The 19897-nt window shown below is 48.9% G+C and overlaps 1 protein-coding gene across 1 annotated transcript in view; it reads left to right on the plus strand.

Moving 5' to 3' along the window:
* Window positions 1–6568: 6568 nt before the first annotated feature.
* LOC148141462 (uncharacterized) overlaps window positions 6569–19897 on the plus strand; it is a gene marked incomplete at its 5' end in the record, with an annotated part of 31189 nt that continues 17860 nt past the window's right edge. The window contains 5 exons of the mRNA XM_087978058.1: window positions 6569–6685; window positions 9488–9588; window positions 12187–12206; window positions 14439–14548; window positions 19436–19600. Of these exons, the coding sequence (XP_087834184.1) occupies window positions 6569–6685; window positions 9488–9588; window positions 12187–12206; window positions 14439–14548; window positions 19436–19600 (513 nt within the window). The remainder of the gene's footprint in view (window positions 6686–9487; window positions 9589–12186; window positions 12207–14438; window positions 14549–19435; window positions 19601–19897) is intronic.

The following is a 19897-nucleotide window of genomic DNA, read 5'->3' on the forward strand; positions in this document are numbered from 1 at the left end:
CAACCTCACCATCCTCATCATCCGCACCGTCCTCATCATCCTCACCATCCTGATCAACCACACCATCATCAACAACACAATTCTCATCATCCTCACCATCCTCATCATCCACACCATCCTCATTAACCTCACCATCCTCATCATCCACAACATCCTCAACATCCTCACCATCCTCATCAACCTCACCATCCTCATCAACCTCATCATCCTCATCATCCTCACCATCCTCATCAACCACACAATCCTCATCATCCTCATCTACCTCACCATCCTCATCGTCCGCACCATCCTCATCATCCTCACCATCCTGATCAACCACACCATCATCAACAACACAATTCTCATCATCCTCACCATCCTCGTCATCCACACCATCCTCATCAACCTCACCATATTCATCATCCACACCATCCTCATCAACCTCACCATCCTCATTGTCCTCACCATCCTCATCATCCTCACCATCCTCATCAACTACACCATCGTCATCATCCTCACCATCCTCATCAACCACACCATCCTCACCATCCTCATCAACCTCACCATCCTCATTATCCTCACCAACCTCATCATCCTCACCATCCTCATCACCATCCTCATCATCCACTCCGTTCTCATCAACCACACCATCCTCATCATTCTCATCATCTTCACCATCTTCACCATTCCCATCATCCACTCCATCCTCATCAACCTGACCATCCACATCATCCTCACCAACCTCATCATCCACACCATCGTCATCATCCTCACTATCCTCATCAACATCACCATCCTCATCATACTCACCATCCTCATCAACCACTCCATCCTCATCAACCACTTCATCCTCATCATCCGCATGATCCTCATCAACCTAACCGTCCTCATCATTCTCACCATCCTCATCAATCATTCCATCCTCATCAGCCTCACCATCCTCATCAACCTCACCATCCTCATTATCCTCATCATCCCCATCATCCACAACAATTATGCCGTCCACATTATCCTCACTAGCCTCACCATACTCAACAGCTGTACCATCCTTATCACCTTCAGCATCCTCACCATCCTCATCAATCTCACCATCCTCATCATCCACTCCATCCTCATCAACCTCACCATCCTCATCATCCACACCATCCTCATCAACCTCACCACCCTCATCATCCTCACAATCCTCATAATCATCACCATCCTCATCAACCTCACCATCCACATCAACCTCACCATCCTCTTCATCCTCACCATCCTCATCAACCTCACCATCCTCATCATCCTCAACATCCTCATCATCCACACTATCCTCATCATGCACTCCATCCTCATCACCCACACTATCCTTATCATCCTCACCATCCTCATCAACCTCACCATCCTCATCATCCTCACCATACTCATCATCCTCACCATACCCATCATCCTCACGTACCTCATCAACCTCACCATCCAGATCATCCTCACCACCCTTATCATCCACTCCATCCTCATCATCCACACCATCCTCATCAACCACACCATCCTCATCATCCTCACCATCCTCACCATCCTCATCAACGCCACCATCCTCATCAACCACACCATCCTCATCATCCTCATCATCCTCATCAACCTCACAATCCTCATCAACCTCACCATCCTCATCATCTTCACCATCCACACTCTCCTCATCAACCTCACCGTCCTCATCAACCTCACCATCCTCATCAACCTCACCATCCTCCTCAACCTCACCATCCTCATCAACCATTTCATCCTCATCGCCCTCACTACCCTCATCAACCACACCATCCTCATTATCCACACCATACTCATCATCCTCACCATCCTCATCAACCTCACCATCCTCATCATCTTCATCATCCTCATCAACCACACAATCCTCATTATCCACACCATCCTCATCAACCACACCATCCTCATCAACCTCACTATCCTCATCAACCTCACCATCCACATCAACCCTACCATCCTCATCATCCTCACACCCCCCATCATCCTCACCATCCTCATCATCCACACCATCCTCATCATCCTCACCATCCTCATCAAACACACCATCCTCATCATCTCCACCATCCTGGTCAACCTCACCACCCTCATCATCCTCATCTACCTCACCATCCTCATCAACCTCACCATCCTCATCATCAACACCATCCTCATCAACCTCACCATCCTCATCAACCACACCATCCTCATCAACCTCACTGTCCTCATCAACCTCACCATCCTCATCAACCCTACCATCCTCATCATCCTCACACCCCCCATCATCCTCACCATCCTCATCATCCACACCATCCTCATCATCCTCACCATCCTCATCAAACACACCATCCTCATCATCTCCACCATCCTGGTCAACCTCACCACCCTCATCATCCTCATCTACCTCACCATCCTCATCAACGTCACCATCCTCATCAACCACACCATCCTCATCAACCACACCATCCTCATCGTCCGCACCATCCTCATCATCCTCACCATCCTGATCAACCACACCATCATCAACAACACAATTCTCATCATCCTCACCATCCTCGTCATCCACACCATCCTCATCAACCTCACCATACTCATCATCCACACCATCCTCATCAACCTCACCATACTCATCATCCTCACCATCCTCATCAACTACACCATCGTCATCATCCTCACCATCCTCATCAACCACACCATCCTCACCATCCTCATCAACCTCACCATCCTCATTATCCTCACCAACCTCATCATCCTCACCATCCTCATCACCATCCTCATCATCCACTCCGTTCTCATCAACCTCACCATCCTCATCATTCTCATCATCTTCACCATCTTCACCATTCCCATCATCCACTCCATCCTCATCAACCTGACCATCCACATCATCCTCACCAACCTCATCATCCACTCCATCCTCATCATCCACTCCAACCTCATCATCCACACCATCGTCATCATCCTCACCATCCTCATCAACATCACCATCCTCATCATACGCACCATTCTCATCATACTCACCATCCTCATCAACCACTCCATCCTCATCAACCACTTATTCCTCATCATCTGCATGATCCTCATCAACCTAACCGTCCGCGTCATTCTCACCATCCTCATCAATCATTCCATCCTCATCAGCCTCACCATCCTCATCAACCTCACCATCCTCATTATCCTCATCATCCCCATCATCCACAACAATTATGCCGTCCACATTATCCTCACTAGCCTCACCATACTCAACAGCTGTACCATCCTTATCACCTTCAGCATCCTCACCATCCTCATCAATCTCACCATCCTCATCATCCACTCCATCCTCATCAACCTCACCATCCTCATCATCCTCACTATCCTCTTCATCCTCACCATCCTCATCAACCTCACCATCCTCATCATCCTCACCATCCTCATCATCCTCACAATCCTCTTCATCCTCACCATCCTCATCAACCTCACCATCCTCATCATCCTCACCATCCTCATCATCCACACTATCCTCATCATCCTCACCATCCTTTTCACCCACACTCTCCTTATCATCCTCACCATCCTCATCAATCTCATCATCCTCATCATCCACTCCATCCTCATCAACCTCACCATCCTCATCATCCACTCCATCCTCATCAACACCACCATCCTCATCATCCTCACCATCCTCATCAACCACAACATCCTCATCAACCTCACCATTCTCATCAACCTCACCATTCTCATCAGCCCCACAATCCTCATCATCCTCACCACCCGCATCATCCTCACCACCCGCATCATCCTCATCATCCTCATCATCCTCACCATCCTCATCAACCACACAATCCTCATCATCCTCATCAACCTCACCATCCTCATCATCCGCACCGTCCTCATCATCCTCACCATCCTGATCAACCACACCATCATCAACAACACAATTCTCATCATCCTCACCATCCTCATCATCCACACCATCCTCATCAACCTCACCATCCTCATCATCCACACCATCCTCATCATCCTCACCATCCTCATCAACCTCACCATCCTCATCAACCTCATCATCCTCATCATCCTCACCATCCTCATCAACCACACAATCCTCATCATCCTCATCTACCTCACCATCCTCATCATCCGCACCATCCTCATCATCCTCACCATCCTGATCAACCACACCATCATCAACAACACAATTCTCATCATCCTCACCATCCTCGTCATCCACACCATCCTCATCAACCTCACCATACTCATCATCCACACCATCCTCATCAACTTCACCATCCTCATTGTCCTCACCATCCTCACCATCCTCATCAACTACACCATCGTCATCATCCTCACCATCCTCATCAACCACACCATCCTCACCATCCTCATCAACCTCACCATCCTCATTATCCTCACCAACCTCATCATCCTCACCATCCTCATCACCATCCTCATCATGCACTCCGTTCTCATCAACCACACCATCCTCATCATTCTCATCATCTTCACCATCTTCACCATTCCCATCATCCACTCCATCCTCATCAACCTGACCATCCACATCATCCTCACCAACCTCATCATCCACTCCATCCTCATCATCCACTCCAAACTCATCATCCACACCATCGTCATCATCCTCACCATCCTCATCAACATCACCATCCTCATCATACGCACCATTCTCATCATACTCACCATCCTCATCAACCACTCCATCCTCATCAACCACTTAATCCTCATCATCCGCATGATCCTCATCAACCTAACCGTCCGCATCATTCTCACCATCCTCATCAATCATTCCATCCTCATCAGCCTCACTATCCTCATCAACCTCACCATCCTCATTATCCTCATCATCCCCATCATCCACAACAATTATGCCGTCCACATTATCCTCACTAGCCTCACCATACTCAACAGCTGTACCATCCTTATCACCTTCAGCATCCTCACCATCCTCATCAATCTCACCATCCTCATCATCCTCACCATCCTCATCAACCACACAATCCTCATCATCCTCATCTACCTCACCATCCTCATCGTCCGCACCATCCTCATCATCCTCACCATCCTGATCAACCACACCATCATCAACAACACAATTCTCATCATCCTCACCATCCTCGTCATCCACACCATCCTCATCAACCTCACCATACTCATCATCCACACCATCCTCATCAACTTCACCATCCTCATTGTCCTCACCATCCTCACCATCCTCATCAACTACACCATCGTCATCATCCTCACCATCCACATCAACCTCACCATCCTCATTATCCTCACCAACCTCATCATCCTCACCATCCTCATCACCATCCTCATCATGCACTCCGTTCTCATCAACCACACCATCCTCATCATTCTCATCATCTTCACCATCTTCACCATTCCCATCATCCACTCCATCCTCATCAACCTGACCATCCACATCATCCTCACCAACCTCATCATCCACTCCATCCTCATCATCCACTCCAACCTCATCATCCACACCATCGTCATCATCCTCACCATCCTCATCAACATCACCATCCTCATCATACGCACCATTCTCATCATACTCACCATCCTCATCAGCCTCACCATCCTCATCAACCTCACCATCCTCATTATCCTCATCATCCACAACAATTATGCCGTCCACATTATCCTCACTAGCCTCACCATACTCAACAGCTGTACCATCCTTATCACCTTCAGCATCCTCACCATCCTCATCAATCTCACCATCCTCATCATCCACACCATCCTCATCAACCTCACCATCCTCATCATCCTCACCATCCTCATCATCCACACCATCCTCATCAACCTCACCACCCTCATCATCCTCACAATCCTCATAATCATCACCATCCTCATCAACCTCACCATCCTCATCAACCTCAACATCCTCATCAACCTCACCATCCTCTTCATCCTCACCATCCTCATCAACCTCACCATCCTCATCATCCTCAACATCCTCATCATCCACACTATCCTCATCATGCACTCCATCCTCATCACCCACATTATCCTTATCATCCTCACCATCCTCATCAACCTCACCATCCTCATCATCCTCACCATCCTCATCAACACCACCATCCTCATCAACCTCACCATTCTCATCATCCACACAATCCTCATCATCCTCACCATCCTCACCAACCACACCATCCTCACCAACCACACCATCCTCATCATCCTCACCATCCTGATCAACCTCACCTCCCTCAATATCCTCATCAACCTCACCATCCTCATCAACACCACCATCCTCATCAACCTCACCATCCTGATCAACCACACCTTCCTCATGATCCTCACCATCCTCATCAATCTCACCATCCTCCTCACCCACTCCATCATCATCATCCACACCATCCATATCATCCACAGCATCCCCATTAACCTGACCATCCTCATCAACCTCACCATCCTCATCATCCTCACCATCCTCATCAACACCAACATCCTCACCATCCTCATCAATCTCACCATCCTCATCATCCACTCCATCCTCATCATCCTCACCATCCTCATCATCTCACCATCTTCATCAACCTCACCATCTTCATGAACCTCACCATCCTCATTATCCTCATTATCCTCATCAACCACTGCATCCTCATCATCCTCACCATCCTCATCAACCTCACCATTTTCATCAACCCCACCATCCTCATCATCCTCACCACCCGCATCATCCTCAACGCCATCATCATCCTCACCATCCTCCTCATCCTCACCATCCATAACAACCTCATCATCCACATCATCCTCACCATCCTCATCAACCACACTATCCTCACCATCCTCATCAGCGCCACTATCCTCATCATCCTCACCACCCTCAACATCCTCACCATAATCATCAACCTCACCATCCTCATCATCCTCACCATCCTCATCAACCTCACCATCCTCATTATCCTCATCATCTTCATCATCTTCACCATCCTCATCATCCACTCCATCCTCATCAACCTGACCATCCACATCATCCTCACCAACCTCATCATCCACTCCATCCTCATCATCCACTCCATCCTCATCATCCACACCATCCTCATCATCCTCACCATCCTCATCAACCTCACCATCCTCATCCAGCTCACCATTCTCATCAGCCCCACCCTCCTCATCATCCTCACCACCCGCATCATCCTCACCACCCTCATCATCCTCACCATCCTCATCATCCTCACCATCCTCATCAACCTCATCATCCTCACCATCCTCATCAACCACCATCCTCATCATTCTCATCATCTTCACCATCCTCATCATCCACTCCATCCACATCAACCTGACCATCCACATCATCCTCACCAACCTCATCATCCACTCCATCCTCATCATCCTCTCCATCCTCATCATCCACACCATCCTCATCATCCTCACCATCCTTATCAACCTCACCATCCTCATCCAGCTCACCATTCTCATCAGACCCACCATCCTCATCATCCTCACCACCCGCATCATCCTCACCATCCTCATCATCCTCATCATCCTCATCATCCTCACCACCCTCATCATCCTCACCATCCTCATTATCCTCACCATCCTCATCAACCTCATCATCCTCATCATCCTCACCATCCTCATCAACCACACAATCCACATCATCCTCATCATCCGCACCATCCTCATCATCCACACCATCCTGATCAACCACAACATCATCAACTACACAATTCTCATCATCCTCACCATCCTCATCATCCACACCATCCTCATCAACCTCACCATCCTCATTGTCCTCACCATCCTCACCATTCTATCATCCTCACCATCCTCATCATCCTCACCATCCTGATCAACCACACCATCCTCATCAACCTCACCATCATCATCATCCTCACCATCCTCATCAATCACACCATCCTCATCAACCTCACCATCCTCATCATCCCAACCATCCTCATCATCCTCACCATCCTCATCAACCTCACCATCCTCATCATCCTCACCATCATCACCATCCCAACATCCTCATCAACCACACCATCCTCACCATCCTCATCAACCTCACCAACCTCATTATCCTCACCAACCTCATCATCCTCACCACCATCCCCATCATCCACTCCATTCTCATCAACCACACCATCCTCATCATTCTCATCATCTTCATCATCTTCACCATCCTCATCATCCACTCCAGCCTCATCAACCTGACCATCCACATCATCCTCACCAACCTCATCATCCACTCCATCCTCATCATCCACTCCATCCTCATCATCCAAACTATCCTCATCATCCACACCATCCTCATCAACCTCACCATTCTCATCAGCCCCACCATCCTCATCATCCTCACCACCCTCATCATCCTCACCACCCTCATCATCCTCACCATCCTCATCATCCTCACCATCCTCATCAACCTCATCATCCTCATCATCCTCACCATCCTCATCAACCACACAATCCTCATCATCCTCATCAACCTCACCATTCTCATCATCCGCACCGTCCTCATCACCCTCACCATCCTGATCAACCGCACCATCATCAACTACACAATTCTCATCATCCTCACCATCCTCATCATCCACATTGTCCTCATCATCCTCACCATCCTCATCATCCTCACCATCCTCATCATCCACAATTTCCTCATCATCCTCACCATCCTCATCAGCCCCACCATCCTCATCATTCACTCATCCTCATCAACCTCACCATCCTCATCATCTTCATCATCCTCATCATCCACTCCATCCTCATCAAACTCACCATCCTCATCATCCACACCATCCTCAGCATCCTCACCATCCTCATCATCCTCACCGTCCTCATCACCCACACCATCCTCAACATCCTCACCGTCCTCAACATCCTCACCATCCTCATCAACCACACAATCCTCATCATCCTCACCATCCTCATCAACCACACCATCCTCATCAACCACACCATCCTCATCAACCTCACCATCCTCATCAACCACACAATCCTCATCATCATCACCATCCTCATCAACCACACCATCCTCATCATCCTTACCATCCTCATCATCCTCACGTACCTCATCAACCTCAAGATCCTCATCATCCTCACCATCCTCATCAATCACTCCATCCTCACCTTCCTCATGAACCTTACCATCCTCATCAACCACACAATCCTCATCATCCTCACCATCCTCATCATCCTCACCATCCTCATCAACCACACCATCCTCATCTACCTCACCATCCTCATCATCCTCACCATCCTCATCAACCACACCATCCTCATCAACCACACAATCCTCATCATCCTCACCATCCTCATCATCCTCACCATCCTCATCAACCACACCATCCTCATCATCCACACCATCCTCATCAGCCTCACCATCCTCATCATCCACACCATACTCATCATCATCACCATCCTCATCATCCACATTGTCCTCATCATCCTCACCATCCTCATCATCCTCACCATCCTCATCATCCACATTGTCCTCATCATCCTCACCATCCTCATCAGCCTCACCATCCTCATCATTCACTCATCCTCATCAACCTCACCATCCTCATCATCTTCATCATCCTCATCATCCACTCCATCCTCATCAACCTCACCATCCTCATCATCCACACCATCCTCAGCATCCTCACCATCCTCATCATCCTCACCGTCCTCATCACCCACACCATCCTCAACATCCTCACCGTCCTCAACATCCTCACCATCCTCATCAACCACACAATCCTCATCATCCTCACCATCCTCATCAACCACACCATCCTCATCAACCACACCATCCTCATCAACCTCACCATCCTCATCAACCACACAATCCTCATCATCATCACCATCCTCATCAACCACACCATCCTCATCATCCTTACCATCCTCATCATCCTCACGTACCTCATCAACCTCAAGATCCTCATCATCCACTCCATCCTCACCTTCCTCATGAACCTTACCATCCTCATCAACCACACAATCCTCATCATCCTCACCATCCTCATCATCCTCACCATCCTCATCAACCACACCATCCTCATCAACCTCACCATCCTCATCATCCTCACCATCCTCATCAACCACACCATCCTCATCAACCACACAATCCTCATCATCCTCACCGTCCTCATCATCCTCACCATCCTCATCAACCACACCATCCTCATCATCCACACCATCCTCATCAGCCTCACCATCCTCATCATCCACACCATACTCATCATCATCACCATCCTCATCAACCTCATCATCCTCATCATCGGCACCTTCCTCATCATCCTTTCCATCCTCATCAACCTCACCATCCTCATGAACCCCACCATCCTCATCAACCTCACCATCCTCATCATCCACACCAACCTCATCATCCACACCATCCTCATCAACCTCACCATCCGCATCAACCACACAATCCTCATCATCCTCACCATCCTCATCAACCTCACGATCCTCATCATCAACACCATCCTCATCAATCACTCCATTCTCATCATCCTCACCTTCCTCATCAACCTTACCATCCTCATTAACCACACAATCCTCATCATCCTCACCATCCTCATCATCCTCACCATCCTCATCATCCACACCATCCTCATCAGCCTCACCATCCTCATTATCCACACCATACTCATCAACCTCACCATCCTCATCAACCTCACCATCCTCATCATCCGCACCTTCCTCATCCTCTCCATCCTCATCAACCTCACCATCCTCATGAACCCCACCATCCTCATCAACCTCACCATCCTCATCAATCTCACCATCCTCATCATCCACACCATCCTCATCAACCTCACTTCCTCACCACCCTCATCATCCTCATCATCCTCACCATCCTCACCATCCTCACCATCCTCATCATCCACTCCATCCTCATCAACCTCACCATCCTCATGAACCCCACCATCCTCATCAACCTCACTATCCTCACCACCCTCATCATCCTCATCATCCTCACCATCCTCACCATCCTCACCTTTCTCATCATCCTCTCCATCCTCATCAACCTCACCATCCTCATGAACCCCACCATCCTCATCAAACTCACTATCCTCACCACCCTCATCATCCTCATCATCCTCACCATCCTCACCATCCTCACCTTTCTCATCATCCTCTCCATCCTCATCAACCTTACCATCCTCATGAACCCCACCATCCTCATCAACCTCATCATCCTCATCATCCACACAGTCCTCATCATCCACACCATCCTCCTCAGCCTCACCATCCTCATTATCCACACCATCCTCATCATCCACACCATCCTCATCAACGCCACCATCCTCATCATCCTCACCATCCTCATCATCCTCACCATCCTCATCAAACATACCATCCTCATCATCCTCACCATCCTATCAACCTCACCATCCTCATCAACCTCGCCAACCTCATCATCCACTCCATCCTCATCAAACACACCATCCTCATCAACCTCGCCAACCTCATCATCCACTCCATCCTCATCAAACACACCATCCTCATCAACCTCACCATCCTCATCATCCACACCATCCTCATCATCATCACCATCCTCATCAACTTCACCATCCTCATCATCATCACCATCCTCATGAACCTCACCATCCTCATCAACCTCACTATCCTCATCATCCTCACCATCCTCATGAACCTCACCATCCTCACCATCCTCATGAACCTCACCATCCTCATCAACCTCACTATCCTCATCATCATCACCATCCTCATCAACCTCACCATCCTCATCTACCCCACCATCCTCATCATCCACTCCATCCTCATCAACCTCACCATCCTCATCAACCTCACCAACCTCATCATCCACTCCATCCTCATCAAAATCACCATCCTCATCAACCTCACCATCCTCATCGTCCACACCATCCTCATCATCCTCACCATTCTCATCGTCCACACCATCCTCATCATCCTCACCATCCTCATCAACCTCACCATCCTCATTATCCTCACCATCCTCATCATCTTCACCATTCTCATCAACCTCACCATCCACATCATCCTCACCATCCTCATCAATCACTCCATCCTTATTAGCCTCACCATCCTCATCAACCTCACCATCCTCATTATCCTCACCATCCTCATCATCCTCACCATTCTCATCAACCTCAACATCCACATCATCTTCACCATCCTCATCAACCACACCATCCTCATTAGCCTCACCATCCTCATCAACCTCACCATCCTCATTATCCTCATCATCCTCATCATCCACAACAATTATACCGTCCACATCATCCTCACTAGCCTCACCATACTCAACAGCCGTATCAACCTTATCACCTTCACCATCCTCATCATCCACGCCATCCACATCATCCTCACCATCATCAACCTCACCATCCTCATCATCCACTCCATCCTCATCAAGCTCATCATCCTCACCATCCTCATCAACCTCACCATCCTCATCAACCTCACAATCCTCATCATCCTCACCATCCTCATCAACCTTACCATCCTCATCATCCTCACCATCCTCATGAACCTCACCATCCTCATCAACCTCACTATCCTCATCATCCTCACCATCCTCATGAACCTCACCATCCTCACCATCCTCATGAACCTCACCATCCTCATCAACCTCACCATCCTCATCATCCTCACCACCCTCACCTACCTCACCATCCTCATCAACGTCACTATCCTCATCATCCACACCATCTTCATGAACCTCACCATCCTCTTCATCCTCACCATCCTCATCAACCTCACCATCCTCATCATCCTCACCTACCTCACCATCCTCATCATCGTCACCATCCTCATCATCCACATTGTCCTCATCATCCTAACCATCCTCATCATCCTCACCATCCTCATCAACGCCACTATCCTCACCATCCTCATCATCCTCATCATCCTCATCATCCTCACCATCCTCATCAACGCCACCATCCTCATCATCCTCACCATCCTCATCATCCTCACCATCCTCATCAGCCTCACCATCCTCATCATCCACACCATACTCATCATCATCACCATCCTCATCAACCTCATCATCGGCACCTTCCTCATCATCCTCTCCATCCTCATCAACCTCACCATCCTCATGAACACCACCATCCTCATCAACCTCACCATCCTCATCATCCACACCATCCTCATCAACCTCACCATCCTCATCAACCACACAATCCTCATCATCCTCACCATCCTCATCAACCTCACGATCCTCATCATCCTCACCATCCTCATCAATCACTCCATTCTCATCATCCTCACCTTCCTCATCAACCTTACCATCCTCATCAACCACACAATCCTCATCATCCTCACCATCCTCATCAACCCCACCATCCTCATCATCCTCACTATCCTCATTAACCACACCATCCTCATCAACCTCACCATCCTCATCATCCACACCATCCTCATCATCCTCACCATCCTCATCAACCTCACCATCCTCATCATCCTCACCTTCTTCATCAACCTTACCATCCTCATTATCCACACCATACTCATCAACCTCACCATCCTCATCAACCTCACCATCCTCATCATCCGCACCTTCCTCATCCTCTCCATCCTCATCAACCTCACCATCCTCATGAACCCCACCATCCTCATCAACCTCACCATCCTCATCATCCACACAATCCTCATCAACCACACCATCCTCCTCAGCCTCACCATCCTCATCATCCACACCATCCTCATCATCCACACCATCCTCCTCAGCCTCACCATCCTCATTATCCACACCATCCTCATCATCCTCTCCATCCACATCAATCTCACCATCCTCATGAACCCCACCATCCTCATCAACCTCACCATCCTCATCAATCTCACCATCCTCATCATCCTCTCCATCCACATCAATCTCACCATCCTCATGAACCCCTCCATCCTCATCAACCTCACCATCCTCGTCAATCTCACCATCCTCATCATCCACACCATCCTCATCAACCTCACTTCCTCATCATCCTCATCATCCTCATCATCCTCACCATCCTCACCATCCTCACCATCCTCATCATCCACTCCATCCTCATCAACCTCACCATCCTCATGAACCCCACCATCCTCATCAACCTCACTATCCTCACCACCCTCATCATCCTCATCATCCTCACCATCCTCACCATCCTCACCTTTCTCATCATCCTCTCCATCCTCATCAACCTCACCATCCTCATGAACCCCACCATCCTCATCAACCTCATCATCCTCATCATCCACACAGTCCTCATCATCCACGCCATCCTCCTCAGCCTCACCATCCTCATTATCCACACCATCCTCCTCAGCCTCACCATCCTCATTATCCACACCATCCTCATCATCCACACCGTCCTCATCAACGCCACCGTCCTCATCATCCTCACCATCCTCATCAACCTCACCATCCTCATCATCCTCACCATCCTCATCAACCACACCATCCTCATCAACCACACAATTCTCATCATCCTCACCGTCCTCATCATCCTCACCATCCTCATCAACCACACCATCCTCATCATCCACACCATCCTCATCAGCCTCACCATCCTCATCATCCACACTATACTCATCATCATCACCATCCTCATCAACCTCATCATCCTCATCATCGGCACCTTCCTCATCATCCTCTCCATCCTCATCAACCTCACCATCCTCATGAACCCCACCATCCTCATCAACCTCACCATCCTCATCATCCACACCAACCTCATCATCCACACCATCCTCATCATCCACACCATCCTCATCAACCACACAATCCTCATCATCCCCACCATCCTCATCAACCTCACGATCCTCATCATCCTCACCATCCTCATCAATCACTCCATTCTCATCATCCTCACCTTCCTCATTAACCTTACCATCCTCATCAACCACACAATCCTCATCATCCTCACCATCCTCATCAACCCCACCATCCTCATCATCCTCACTATCCTCATTAACCACACCATCCTCATCAACCTCACCATCCTCATCATCCACACCATCCTCATCATCCTCACCATCCTCACCATCCTCATCATCCTCATCATCCTCGCCTTCTTCATCAACCTTACCATCCTCATCAACCACACAATCCTCATCATCCTCACCATCCTCATCAACCACACCATCCTCATCAAACTCACCATCCCCATCATCCTCACCATCCTCATCATCCACACCATCCTCATCAGCCTCACCATCCTCATTATCCACACCATACTCATCAACCTCACCATCCTCATCAACCTCACCATCCTCATCATCCGCACCTTCCTCATCCTCTCCATCCTCATCAACCTCACCATCCTCATGAACCCCACCATCCTCATCAACCTCACCATCCTCATCATCCACACAATCCTCATCAACCACATCATCCTCCTCAGCCTCACCATCTTCATCATCCACACCATCCTCATCATCCACACCATCCTCCTCAGCCTCACCATCCTCATTATCCACACCATCCTCATCATCCTCTCCATCCACATCAATCTCACCATCCTCATGAACCCCTCCATCCTCATCAACCTCACCATCTTCATCAATCTCACCATCCTCATCATCCACACCATCCTCATCAACCTCACTTCCTCACCACCCTCATCATCCTCATCATCCTCACCATCCTCACCATCCTCACCATCCTCATCATCCACTCCATCCTCATCAACCTCACCATCCTCATGAACCCCACCATCCTCATCAACCTCACTATCCTCACCACCCTCATCATCCTCATCATCCTCACCATCCTCACCATCCTCACCTTTCTCATCATCCTCTCCATCCTCATCAACCTCACCATCCTCATGAACCCCACCATCCTCATCAACCTCATCATCCTCATCATCCACACAGTCCTCATCATCCACACCATCCTCCTCAGCCTCACCATCCTCATTATCCACACCATCCTCATCATCCACACCATCCTCATCAACGCCACCATCCTCATCATCCTCACCATCCTCATCATCCTCACCATCCTCATCAAACACACCATCCTCATCATCCTCACCATCCTATCAACCTCACCATCCTCATCAACCTCGCCAACCTCATCATCCACTCCATCCTCATCAAACACACCATCCTCATCAACCTCGCCAACCTCATCATCCACTCCATCCTCATCAAACACACCATCCTCATCAACCTCACCATCCTCATCATCCACACCATCCTCATCATCCACACCATCCTCATCATCATCACCATCCTCATCAACTTCACCATCCTCATCTTCATCACCATCCTCATCAACTTCACCATCCTCATCTACCCCACCATCCTCATCATCCACTCCATCCTCATCAACCTCACCATCCTCATCAACCTCACCAACCTCATCATCCACTCCATCCTCATCAAAATCACCATCCTCATCAACCTCACCATCCTCATCGTCCACACCATCCTCATCATCCTCACCATTCTCATCGTCCACACCATCCTCATCATCCTCACCATCCTCATCAACCTCACCATCCTCATTATCCTCACCATCCTCATCATCTTCACCATTCTCATCAACCTCACCATCCACATCATCCTCACCATCCTCATCAATCACTCCATCCTCATTAGCCTCACCATCCTCATCAACCTCACCATCCTCATTATCCTCACCATCCTCATCATCCTCACCATTCTCATCAACCTCACCATCCACATCATCTTCACCATCCTCATCAACCACTCCATCCTCATTAGCCTCACCATCCTCATCAACCTCACTATCCTCATTATCCTCATCATCCTCATCATCCACAACAATTATACCGTCCACATCATCCTCACTAGCCTCACCATACTCAACAGCCCTATCAACCTTATCACCTTCACCATCCTCATCATCCACTCCATCCACATCATCCTCACCATCATCAACCTCACCATCCTCATCATCCACTCCATCCTCATCAAGCTCATCATCCTCACCATCCTCATCAACCTCACAATCCTCATCATCCTCACCATCCTCATCAACCTTTCCATCCTCATCATCCTCACCATCCTCATGAACCTCACCATCCTCATCAACCTCACCATCCTCATCATCCTCACCATCCTCATGAACCTCACCATCCTCGTCATCCACACCATCCTCACCATCCTCATGAACCTCACCATCCTCATCAACCTCACCATCCTCATCATCCTCATCATCCTCACCTACCTCACCATCCTCATCAACGTCACTATCCTCATCATCCACACCATCTTCATGAACCTCACCATCCTCTTCATCCTCACCATCCTCATCAACCTCACCATCCTCATCATCCTCACCTACCTCACCATCCTCATCATCGTCACCATCCTCATCATCCACATTGTCCTCATCATCCTAACCATCCTCATCATCCTCACCATCCTCATCAACGCCACTATCCTCACCATCCTCATCATCCTCATCATCCTCATCATCCTCACCATCCTCATCAACGCCACCATCCTCATCATCCTCACCATCCTCATCATCCTCACCATCCTCATCAGCCTCACCATCCTCATCATCCACACCATACTCATCATCATCACCATCCTCAACAACCTCATCATCGGCACCTTCCTCATCATCCTCTCCATCCTCATCAACCTCACCATCCTCATGAACCCCACCATCCTCATCAACCTCACCATCCTCATCATCCACACCATCCTCATCATCCACACCATCCTCATCAACCTCACCATCCTCATCAACCACACAATCCTCATCATCCTCACCATCCTCATCAACCTCACGATCCTCATCATCCTCACCATCCTCATCAATCACTCCATTCTCATCATCCTCACCTTCCTCATCAACCTTACCATCCTCATCAACCACACAATCCTCATCATCCTCACCATCCTCATCAACCCCACCATCCTCATCATCCTCACTATCCTCATTAACCACACCATCCTCATCAACCTCACCATCCTCATCATCCACACCATCCTCATCATCCTCACCATCCTCATCAACCTCACCATCCTCATCATCCTCACCTTCTTCATCAACCTTACCATCCTCATCAACCACACAATCCTCATCATCCTCACCATCCTCATCAACCACACCATCCTCATCAAACTCACCATCCCCATCATCCTCACCATCCTCATCATCCACACCATCCTCATCAGCCTCACCATCCTCATTATCCACACCATACTCATCAACCTCACCATCCTCATCAACCTCACCATCCTCATCATCCGCACCTTCCTCATCCTCTCCATCCTCATCAACCTCACCATCCTCATGAACCCCACCATCCTCTTCAACCTCACCATCCTCATCATCCACACAATCCTCATCAACCACACCATCCTCCTCAGCCTCACCATCCTCATCATCCACACCATCCTCATCATCCACACCATCCTCCTCAGCCTCACCATCCTCATTATCCACACCAACCTCATCATCCTCTCCATCCACATCAATCTCACCATCCTCATGAACCCCACCATCCTCATCAACCTCACCATCCTCATCAAACTCACCATCCTCATCATCCACACCATCCTCCTCAGCCTCACCATCCTCATTATCCTCACCATCCTCATCATCCTGTCCATCCACATCAATCTCACCATCCTCATGAACCCCTCCATCCTCATCAACCTCACCATCCTCATCAATCTCACCATCCTCATCATCCACACCATCCTCATCAACCTCACTTCCTCATCATCCTCATCATCCTCATCATCCTCACCATCCTCACCATCCTCACCATCCTCATCATCCACTCCATCCTCATCAACCTCACCATCCTCATGAACCCCACCATCCTCATCAACCTCACTATCCTCACCACCCTCATCATCCTCATCATCCTCACCATCCTCACCATCCTCACCTTTCCCATCATCCTCTCCATCCTCATCAACCTCACCATCCTCATGAACCCCACCATCCTCATCAACCTCATCATCCTCATCATCCACACAGTCCTCATCATCCACGCCATCCTCCTCAGCCTCACCATCCTCATTATCCACACCATCCTCCTCAGCCTCACCATCCTCATTATCCACACCAACCTCATCATCCACACCATCCTCATCAACGCCACCATCCTCATCAGTCTCACCATCCTCATCATCCTCACCATCCTCATCAACCTCACCATCCTCATCAACCTCGCCAACCTCATCATCCACTCCATCCTCATCAAACACACCATCCTCATCAACCTCACCATCCTCATCATCCACACCATCCTCATCATCATCACCATCCTCATCAACTTCACCATCCTCATCTACCCCACCATCCTCATCATCCACTCCATCCTCATCAACCTCACCATCCTCATCAACCTCACCAACCTCATCATCCATTCCATCCTCATCAAAATCACCATCCTCATCAACCTCACCATCCTCATCGTCCACACCATCCTCATCATCCTCACCATTCTCATCGTCCACACCATCCTCATCATCCTCACCATCCTCATCAACCTCACCATCCTCATTATCCTCACCATCCTCATCATCTTCACCATTCTCATCAACCTCACCATCCACATCATCCTCACCATCCTCATCAATCACTCCATCCACATTAGCCTCACCATCCTCATCAACCTCACCATCCTCATTATCCTCACCATCCTCATCATCCTCACCATTCTCATCAACCTCACCATCCACATCATCCTCACCATCCTCATCAACCACTCCATCCTCATTAGCCTCACCATCCTCATCAACCTCACCATCCTCATTATCCTCATCATCCTCATCATCCACAACAATTATACCGTCCACATCATCCTCACTAGCCTCACCATACTGAACAGCCGTATCAACCTTATCACCTTCACCATCCTCATCATCCACTCCATCCACATCATCCTCACCATCATCAACCTCACCATCCTCATCATTCACTCCATCCTCATCAAGCTCATCATCCTCACCATCCTCATCAACCTCACCATCCTCATCAACCTCACAATCCTCATCATCCTCACCATCCTCATCAACC

This window comes from Chiloscyllium plagiosum, unplaced genomic scaffold, assembly GCF_037043375.1.
Source record: "Chiloscyllium plagiosum isolate Xiang-an unplaced genomic scaffold, Cpla_swu_hap1 HiC_scaffold_33, whole genome shotgun sequence".
Taxonomy (NCBI): Eukaryota; Metazoa; Chordata; class Chondrichthyes; order Orectolobiformes; family Hemiscylliidae; genus Chiloscyllium; species Chiloscyllium plagiosum.